At 39.9% G+C, this 10,095-nt stretch overlaps 1 protein-coding gene across 4 annotated transcripts; it reads left to right on the top strand.

Moving 5' to 3' along the window:
* The first annotated feature begins 4,377 nt into the window (after positions 1–4,377).
* On the top strand, positions 4,378–8,906 carry LOC112291512 (uncharacterized). Of its 4 annotated transcripts, none has more exons than XR_016506323.1 (4): positions 4,378–4,579; positions 5,481–7,671; positions 8,029–8,182; positions 8,459–8,906. XR_016506323.1 is itself a non-coding variant. In XM_090255800.1 (4 exons), the coding sequence occupies exons 2-4, from the start codon at positions 5,620–5,622 to the stop codon at positions 8,633–8,635; spliced, it is 2,367 nt and encodes a 788-aa protein (XP_090111926.1). In that variant the 5' UTR covers positions 4,536–4,776; positions 5,481–5,619; the 3' UTR covers positions 8,636–8,906. The 4 variants fall into 4 exon arrangements, 2 of the variants coding, with proteins under 2 accessions (XP_090111926.1, XP_073394929.1); XM_090255800.1 differs by having other exon boundaries at positions 4,536–4,776; positions 8,045–8,182; XR_016506322.1 differs by lacking the exon at positions 4,378–4,579 and adding an exon at positions 4,614–4,922.
* Positions 8,907–10,095: the final 1,189 nt, after the last annotated feature.

Genomic DNA, 10,095 nt, shown 5'->3' on the forward strand with positions numbered 1-10,095 from the left:
ATCCTCGTTCTCACAAACCCTATTCAAGAATACCAGATAAACACACTAATTTTCATATTGCTATGAGTTAGTGTGAGTTAATGGCCATAAAGGCCATGTCCGTGCCTGGGGCATGCGCTCGTAATGACCCCATCTCCACGAGACTCATGGCGTAATGGCCCCGTGACGCCAACATTCCCACGCCTCATAATGGACCCCTGCCACATGGGATTGAGCGGGTTTGGGATCATAAATGGCTCGGCCCTCCACGTCATTCGGTCCATTTCTCTCTCTCCACATATATATGTATGTGTATATTTATATGTTTTCTTTTTTTTCTTTTTTTTCTTGTTTCCTTCTTAATAAAAAAGAGATCATATGTGGAATTACTATACCAAGATAGGTTCAAAATTATGATGCATAAATTCATCACCTTACCTTCATCATTAATGACATTACATTCAACACAAGGAACAATTCAGTTGCTCATTAGTTTTACTTCTAATGTATTCAAAACATAGATGACTAATTAAACATCAAAATTAGGTTTCTTTAACAACTAAAGTGTGTTTCAACAAGTAGGCATACACATGATTTATTTTTGGTCAAAATTTTATAAATTGGAGGATATATATAGTACTCTTCAGTGTGCATGACAATATTATAATAAGATACACTATACTGCATGTGTATGTTTGATAAGTTCCATACCATAAAAATAGTTGATTGTTCTTTTTTCAAAAACAGTTTGTGACATGATGGGACGAAAATGATTTATCTCATAATTACACATTGGTATAACATGTATGTATCTATGTTTAAAACATAATTTAATCTGAAATTTTAAAACATGACACACATGGAAAAACTTTGCAGTTGAAATTCCATGATATGTGATCACATTTTGCATGCCATGAACAAATTTTAATAAAAGGAACGCAAATTAACCAAATGAATGTGACTTTTGGAAGGACTAGGTCATACACCAAATCCTTTCATGTTGTAAAAGGCCCCACAAGTTTGGGTGTGACATGTAGAAGTCTTATCCCAAAAGGGAATCCCACAAAATCTCATAAAAGTTGTGGCATGGCAATCAAGCATCTTCTCAAAAGCCCCACATGCATTTTACAAAGTGATCTAAACGTTTTTAATGTTGAAAAGGGAAAAGCAATGAGGGGATTCATAACACTATGTATTTTCCAACCAAATATGTATTCTGATCAAAACCCTAAAACTACCCTAACAAACACTTGGTTGACACATTTGGCTGTTGGGCTTGTTTGAAAACAAATTTATAACTATGTTATATATATATATATATATATATATATATATAATTAAGAGCAAGGAGCTATGGATATATATATATATATATATATATATATATGTATACATTGAAATTTAATTTTTAAAAAATTGTTTTCAAAAAACTTGAAAATACTTATCTAAAAAAACCATTAAAACCCAGTGTATTTCTAATATATTATACGCAATTTAAAGTAATAGGATGTTAATTAACTCTTTGAGACATCAATATGGAAAATATTTTTCAATTTCTTCAAGAAAATATATGTATAATTTTAAAAAATAATATTCAATCAAGTATTTATTTACTGTAAAAAGATATACATTACCACTTTTATTATAACTTTGGCTTCATTCTGTGCAAATTACAAAGTTATTATTCAGATTGCTCTCTTCAAAAACCATTTTACAAAAGGAGTGTTAACTATTTGGTGCATTGTCTTTCAGATTTTTTTCATCTCAAAAAATATATTTTAAAACTTGCAACTAAAATCTCTTCAACAATTTCTGCATAAATATTATTGGTTTATTTTTATGTGCACGTTTCTTAAGTAGCTCATTGAAATAAAATAAAAAAATTAACACCTATGCTTATCTATTTATTTATTTATTTATTCATTTTCTGGTCTGATGCTACAATTATAAAAATTTGAATTGTATTTTAACTTTTAACATATATTTAGATCCATTTAAAACTTTTATTTATATATTTAATTATTTATTTATAAAAAGAAACAGAAAACCAAATCTATTTAAAAAAACTCGTTTTATAAAGTTTTGTATGAAGTCTTTCACCTATATATATATATATATATATATATATTCATGTCTTTGAATAGTTTAAATGTTGCACCTAAGTAGTATTTAATTTATAACAGCTCCTTTACTAGATATAAGAAGATTTAATAACAAAATTATTTTCTTGCAGATTGTTTAACTACCCTAAAAACAAATTGTGTTCATTTTTATACTGATTGAAGTGTGTGTATATATATATATATATATATATATATGTATTTATATACACAAAAAAATTAGTTTATATTCTAAATGGTATTGATTTTATTTGAGAAAATGATGCATTTAAATTTGAATTGTCAAGTTGGAGCATATGTGACCTAAATTGCAAATAAATTTTAAATCATGCTGAATTTAGCTACCAATCTTGCTAAGAAGTTTATTGATGTATATATCTATGTATCTGCTTCCAGTATTTGATTTTATTTCAAACAGAGATTTACCTGCACAAGTGGATTACAAAAGAGAGAAAAAAAAAAAAAAAAAAAGTGATTTCTATGCAACTTGCTCGGGTTGCAATTTCTAATTTTGAGGCTATTTAAACAACAAATTAACACAGTTGTACTGACTTTCAAAATTTTAAAACAAGTACAAGAGAAGAAACAAGTGGAATGGATATGATAATGATTCATGTCACATATCATCATAATTTAGCATGTGACATTTTAATTGGAATCAATATCGCAAACTAATGTCAACAAAAGCATTTCTGTAGATATTTTTCTCTTGGGTGGTGCAGTGAGCTTGACATTGGGTTTCAAAAACATCCTCTGGCATTCTCAAAAGTTGCACCATTGCTGCACGTCTGCCAAAACTAGCCAAATTATGTTACTTGATGTGAGATAAACTCCAATAAAAAAACATTCAAGGATCTTGTTATGCACATCCTTTACAAGGATGCCCTGCACAAAACTCATGTGTCCCAAAACCCAATATCACCCACAAAGCCCCAACACAACACACACTCAGTTGGCACATACTTGTTTCCCCCAAAACCTAACCCTAGAAAATCAAACCCTCTCCTTGATGCTCTAGAATGTAGGAGGAAGCTTGAGGGAAGCTTTGGGTTGACACCTTGGGAAGCACATGTTGTGATTAGGGAGGGAGTATTATGATGTGGTGGGGGCTCTAAAACTAGGCACACTGTGAAAACCAGCTCAAGGGCAGACACGAAATTAAAGCTGCCCGGGAATGAAAAAACAAAGGGACAAAAAAGTGAGAGGCTGAATGAGCTGATCCTTGAATGCTGGCTGCAAAGGGAGAAAGAAGGCGAGGAATACTGACACCCCCCAACTAGTCAGTCAGTCAGTCACTCCCACAGTCCAACTTCCTGGTAAATTATCAGTGGAAATACAAAATAGATTACAGGGGGGGGGGTCGGGACCTAACCCAGGGTGAGGCGGAGCCAAGACGCGCAGCAGGGGCACCATCATCCATGATGGAAAATACAAATCCCGCCTTCAGCGGCAGCGAGCGCTGGAGAGAGAGACGGCAAACAAGCAACGTGCACGCGACGGGAACGAGAAGGGAACGTGGAGATCATGGGAAGGGGCCGACGCGAAGATCGGCGCCGGAAGCAAGAAACTGAGCGGAGGCAGGATTGCTCCAAGTATAGCAAGTCTCGCGGAAGCAAGGAATTGAAGAGGAGGCACATATCCAGGGGACCACACTCGCCTGCGCACACATGCGCCTGACAACATTTTGGGTAGTTGGGGGATTCTCCCACTCCCGGTGGATTCGCCGCATCGGGAAATCCGGCGTCTATGGAGCCGCACTCGCGACCAATGTCGACCAGTGTCTGCGTCGTCAAGGCTGTGCTTCTCGAAGTAAATGGTGATTTTGATGTAAGCAAAGAGCATCAGCAGCAGCAGGGCCGGCCTGGGTGATGTACACACCACTGGGCTGAGTTTCGGGCACGGGGTTTATCTCTTGGAAGTCGACTAAGCTGATCCTGAAACGATGCGTGTAACGTGAACGGTGATCTCGCTTCGTGGAGAAGATTCACTCAAAGTTGAGGTGACCGGGAGGCGTAAACGTGGGAGGTGGAACGGTGTGACAATTGCAGAAGTTGCCGAAGTGGGTGGGCGAAGTAAGAGTGAACGAACAGATGAGGAAGCGTGGGACGTCGTCGTAGTTGTCGTCGTCCTCGCCGTCGACAATTGACCGTGTGCGACGAGGTCAGTTTCGTAACAGGTGGGGGCGGGGCAGGTAAAGAAACGTAAAATGATGTGAGGCTGGTATTGCGAGGCTGGCTTTCTCGTGGATTCCCCAGGACCTGCACGCAAGTTGGCACCAAGACGTCTATTGCCAATCCAGCCTCGGCAGCTTGTAGCCAATTTTCATCATTCCATGCTTCGGTTGATCGTTCGTTCTCTGTGCGTTGAGACGTGATTTCATCGTCATCGTCGTTAGGAGGAGACAACGACTGAATCAGTCTGCTGCTTCTCTTCCCTTCTTCACCCTGTGGCATCTGGTGCCTGCGCATCTGGTTGACAAGGTGGGCCTGCTTTGCAATGCCGCGTGCACGTACACACCCGCAGCGTGTTTGTTTGCTGTGCTTGTGGCATTTGCAGTGGCTAGATATGAGCGGCGATGGTGGCGTAGATTTGGTCTCTGAATTGGAGAGCTTGTAGATTGATTGATGGTTTGGGCGAGGAGAGGGAGAAAGAGGGCTTGAGGGATGATTGCAGTAGGGTGAGTGGATATCGGACTCCCACTTTCCTGCGGTTTAGTTCTTTGGCTATGGGTGCTATTGATCTCAATCTGAGGGAGTTTAGAAGAGATGGGTAAGGTGTGATCGTGGCGCCGTGAACAACCATTTTCTGGTTTTCTGCGAGAAGGTTTTGCCACACACACACACAACCCCTCCCACTTTTTGTTTTTTTTTACCCTTCTCTTTCCTCAAGTCGCTTTGGAGGTAAATTATTTGTGTTTTTATTCTCATCCTTAATACCGCACCATCAATTTGGTGTGGTATTTGTAACATATTGGGGCTTTAGACGAATTTTTGGAGATTGTTTTGAGTGCGGCCTTACCAGAATTGAGTCTGCTTCTGTAGTGACGGCGGAAGTTTTGGGAGTTTAGGGGGTTGGTGTGAAGTTTAGAGAATTGGATCTTGGTGGGCGAGAGCATGCAATCACAATGGTCATAAGGTGGTTGTAGATAACATGCTTTGGCTTTGGGAGCGCGCGAAAGCTGTAACATTAAAGAGGTCTGGGCTTACAGTGATGAGTATCTGTTACTATAACGCACTGAGCCTTCGCTTGTATTCCTTCTTGATTCGGTATTTTGGAGATCGTGTCACCACCGCAGATCATTAATTGTATACACTGCGCAGTTATTTTGGGTTTAGTAAGGATTACGTTAACTTGACTGCGTTGGGTATTTTGGATGCGTAGCGAGTGTTGCTTTCAAGACGAGCCAATGGCAAGCTGAAGTGTTGCGGTGCGAATGGATTGGGGTGGGTGCATAATCGTCGCGCATGAAATGTTCCAAGGAGGTTTTATGCTATCCTAAGAGCGTGGTAGAGGTGTGGAAATGGCATGGGGAAGCCTACACAATGACGCAGCTTTTCATTGGAGTGCAACTGCGCTGCTGTTTGCCTCTGGAGAAGCATTACTGGCCTTGATAGTCTTCATATGCGCAGTCCTGAACTTCTTCACTTCATCCTTTATTCGAGTCTCTGGGCTCTACGTTCCTTGCTCTTGCTGTACGCATCTCCAGAAAGGGTCATTGGAAAATGTAGACTCGGTACCACAGAAGGATTTCGTGTTGCCAAAACCAAAGTCGATCAGTGTTCCCATTGAAAGTGAAGTGAGTTCAAGAGACGTTGGTAATAGTGATGACTCTTTGAGAGATGGCGATCTTAAGAAGTCTTCAGATTTCATCGCAGTCTGTGCTTCATCAGAGAGTACGGCTCGCGAACACTTGCGGGAGGATTCTCCTGAAGGAGAAAAAGCTGGGTCTGTGGAGACAAATGTTGTACGATCAGTACAGATAAACGAAGACTCCAATGGCCGATGTCCCGAGGATGTGAGACGGGAACAATATTTGAAAGATCAGGAACTGCTGCATGCTTTGCAGTTGGAGCGCGAAGCTATGGCTGCTCTGTACAGTGAGTTAGAAGAAGAACGGAACTCTTCCGCTACAGCTGCGAGTGAAGCTCTAGCTATGATCTCCAGACTACAAGAAGAGAAAGCAGCTATTCAGATGGAGTCTCGACAGTTTCAGCGGATGGTAATGGAGAAAGCTTTGTATGACCAGGAGGCAATTGAAGTTCTGAAAGAAATTCTTGCGAAACGTGAGGAAGAACGGCTAGCACTGGAGGAGGAGATGCATCTATACAAGGAGAGATTAGAAGCTGTGTTGATGGAAGAGAGAGATTATGCTCAAAGAGCTGGAGTAGACTGCGCATCCATGCTCCATCTCGAAGAATCCTATGTGGATGAAAAATCTATCACCTCTCCGAAATCTGAACGAGCAGAGCTTACGACTACCGATAGAGTTGCTCCCAATTCTAGACTTGCGAAGGAGGAGGAAGCTGAATTCCTCGACAGACTGAACAAAACTAAGAGTCAGCTTCTTACTGCTCTGCTGCGGGAAGGAATATCTGAACCTGCAAGCGCTATTATGGAATCAGTGAGCTTCGCTAATGAGATCCACAAAGCGATGGCGAAAGTCTCGCCGAGAACTGATAGTCTTCCAGTATTGGATCACGATAGTCAAAAAACTCCATTAGGGTTAATTGCGATCAAGGCAGGTCGTGAGAATAGTCTACCAATACCCCCTCCTACAGTTCATAAGGGTCAGCTTGAGCAAGCACCGACGAAGACAACGGATTGTGAAAGAGCTGCTGATGCGCCTGTTTCTGCCAGTAGTGAAATCGATCCTCCGTCTTCGCCTTTCACAGTGGTCGAGAAGACCGAAGTGGTATTGGAAGAGGATGATAAGAAAGTGTCTGATGAACCTGTTTCTACCAGCTCTGAACGAGGTCTGCCAGCTTCTTCCTTCGCTGCCATTAAGAAGCAGACTGATAAGACATTGGGGATGGATGGTGAAAAACCTCCTGGAAAGCCTGAATTTGTGAGTCTTCTGAGTTTGAAGAGAAGATGGATCGCCCGCGGTTCTCAAGAAGTGTCACTAGCAGAGAGTCTAGCGAAAGCTAAGGAAGACAGGCGTATGGAAGAGAAGAGGTTGTCAGTGTTAGAGTATGTGAGGAATTTGGAAGAACAACTTCAACAGCAAGGAGGGAGACCTACTGTGCAGCACGCTAGGCCAACAAGCATTAATGGAGGAGAAGAAGGTACTAAATTCAAGAGCCCCGGTCAGCTTGAAAGCAGTTCTTCTTCAGTAATGTCAGGCAGTCTTGAAAGAGGTAATTCATTTCAACGACTGATTATGGACGAAGATTCTGTTGATAACACGACCTTTCTTCAAGACGAGAGAAGAGACAAGAAGTACGCGCAGCAGTATAGCTTCAACTCCGAAAGTGATGCCCAAGTCAGTAACGATGATGGGGAAATATACGTCAATGCTGGGAGGTCAGAAGAGAGTGTCGACGAAGCTCTATCCGTGCATGATATTTATGAGGTACAAAATCACCCTCACGAAGCTCCATCAGGATTTGGCATATGGGTCGCAGGCACTAAGTCTGGTCTAGAGATGCAGTCTCCTATTTCAGACTGCTTAGGGAAGCCAGATAGTTTTAATGTCAAAGAAAATCACACACGAGACAATGAAGAACGAGAGACACATTTTCTGAGTAATTCCTCAGCCTATCCACGAGCAGATGAAGACTTTGACTTAGAGAGGCAGTGGAAAGATATGAATAGAACACATTATGAGGATTTACCCATTTCCACGTTGCACAGTAAGGAAAATTCTAAGTCTAGTGGAAGAAGAGGTTGAACAGTTGACGCATCGTCTTAAAACTTTGGAGGCTGACAGGTACCTGATGAAGCAGACAATTGACTCTTTGCGAAGAGAGAATGGAGAGATGAAGCTCATCCAAGAGATTGCCCAGCAGTCGCGCGAGCTGCGAGGCTTGGAGCAGAAAGAGATCCAATCTATGAGCTTTCCGCCACAAACTCTGCAGTTTCAGGTATCAATTCCAGCTTCTTACATTAGCTGCTTAGTGAGCCTTGTGCCTAGTCTTATCACAAGTCACGTACAAATACGATAGAGCTTCAGAATTGTAGGTCAATTGTATCGTTGTTTGGCCATCTAATACACTAACGGCTTAACTACTTACTTTGGAGATTACGGTTTGCATTGGTTTTTAGAACTGTCATCGTGTGAATTTTTGGCTTGCACACTTATGAACTGTTATGTATTGTAAAGTGACTAATATACGAATATTTGGGTACTCAATCCGCAGGTTGGTATTGGTCGGGATGCCCCAAGAACGTATAAGAAGCGTCGACACAATAGTACTGTAAGGGCAGATTCATGTAGACCTAGCGCGCGTGGTCCAGGGCTTTCTCATGCTTCCTCTTTGTCAATGCTCGATTTGTGCACAGAAGGGAAAAATAATAATCCCTATAGTGTGGTTTAGTGAAGGAAGGTAAATGTGGACGATCAGGAAGAATTCCTGATCAAAATTGAAGATCAGGTTAGAAAGTTACAATAGGCTTTCAGGTTGGCACTGGTAGATGCTCAAGCTGAACCGTGGTTTATTCTTCGGATTCCTTTTTGGTGTATGTGTATGGTAGACTAAATTAGGTTGGTTACCACTTGAAGAGATAACTCTGCAAGTTTTGTACGATAAGCAGGAATTCATGATGCAACTCTTGGAAATGCCAGCCAAGATACTCTCTTCTCTCGTACTCCAGGAAGGTTTGTGATTACCAGTCATGTCTTTCTGGTCTGTCATGAGTGTTTTGATACGTTGTGCTTTACATTGAGTAAAATGAAGTGCTACAATGTTTTGCGAATGTTTCATCTAAATTTATTTATTTATTATTATTTTTGTGCGGATGTAGCTCCAGAAAGTTGCTCTCTTTACGACATCAGTGCATGTTTGTTTCAGTGAGGTGCCGAGCTTTCGTTGACTGCAGTGAGATGGCAACCAGTGGTGATAGCACTTTCCCAATCAATTAGAAGTTCCGAAAGTGTGCCCCAGGGCATTTTAAAACGTCTGTCATTGTCAGTCAGACCAGGGAATTTGTTTTTGGATTACTTTGAGTTGTAGATGTCAAGGATTTGTCATTGTGATATATATAAGTGATGTTCACTTTTGAGAGTTGACACTGAATATTATGCTCTAGTTATTGTATTATGTTATACCAAAATTATAGGTTTCATAAAAAGAAAAGAAAAAAAACAAAACAAAACAAAAAGGTGTTCCTAAGTAGTACAAAAGATCCTGGGGAGTTAAACAAGCCCTTCTATTAGATGAGAGCTTTTTATTTGAAATGAAGCTTTAGTAGAGTTAAATATGTTGACTTAAGCACTCCTCATGAAATCTGCATGGAAAGAATGTTTTGGCTTAAAAAAGGAGAAGAGATTTAATTGGAGATATCTGTAATGCGGATGGAATCTCCACTGTGAAAGTAAACTTTTTGTACACACATTCACACAAAAGCAACCCATACATTGTACTTTGCAATGAATTGCATCCAAATGCATCCAATGTTTTTCCTTGGTTGATTTTTCAATGTTATTTTATTGCTATTTTATAAACTTAAATTAACAAAAATTGCTTTAATAATTGTCCATTTTCTTACAAGCTATGATTTTTTAATTTTAAATTTATACTTAGTTGCTCATTAATTTCTTGGTGTTGTTTTTTTTCTTGAAATTGTAATCTTTTTGTAAAAAGAAAAAGAAAAAGAAAAAAAGAAGCTATCACAGATGAGGACTACAAATGTTTGGATTTTGTTATGATAAAGAAGCTCATCTTATATTTTAATATTTTCCATCATAGTGAAGGCAATTAGTAATACAAATAGTCTTATGACTTGTTGGATTTTTCAAGTTGGAAATTAATTCGCTAATTCTGTTTGTTGTTAATAT

This window comes from Physcomitrium patens, chromosome 14 (genome assembly GCF_059467195.1).
Source record: "Physcomitrium patens ecotype Gransden chromosome 14, ASM5946719v1, whole genome shotgun sequence".
Taxonomy (NCBI): Eukaryota; Viridiplantae; Streptophyta; class Bryopsida; order Funariales; family Funariaceae; genus Physcomitrium; species Physcomitrium patens.

Coding starts and splice junctions, on each gene's coding strand:
- LOC112291512 (XM_090255800.1), top strand. CDS start 5,620: ATGGCATGGGGAAGCCTACACAATGACGCAGCTTTTCATTGGAGTGCA. Junction 7,672..8,044: donor CCGTGCATGATATTTATGAG/GTACAAAATCAC, acceptor CTGATGAAGCAG/ACAATTGACTCTTTGCGAAG. Junction 8,183..8,458: donor CACAAACTCTGCAGTTTCAG/GTATCAATTCCA, acceptor CTCAATCCGCAG/GTTGGTATTGGTCGGGATGC.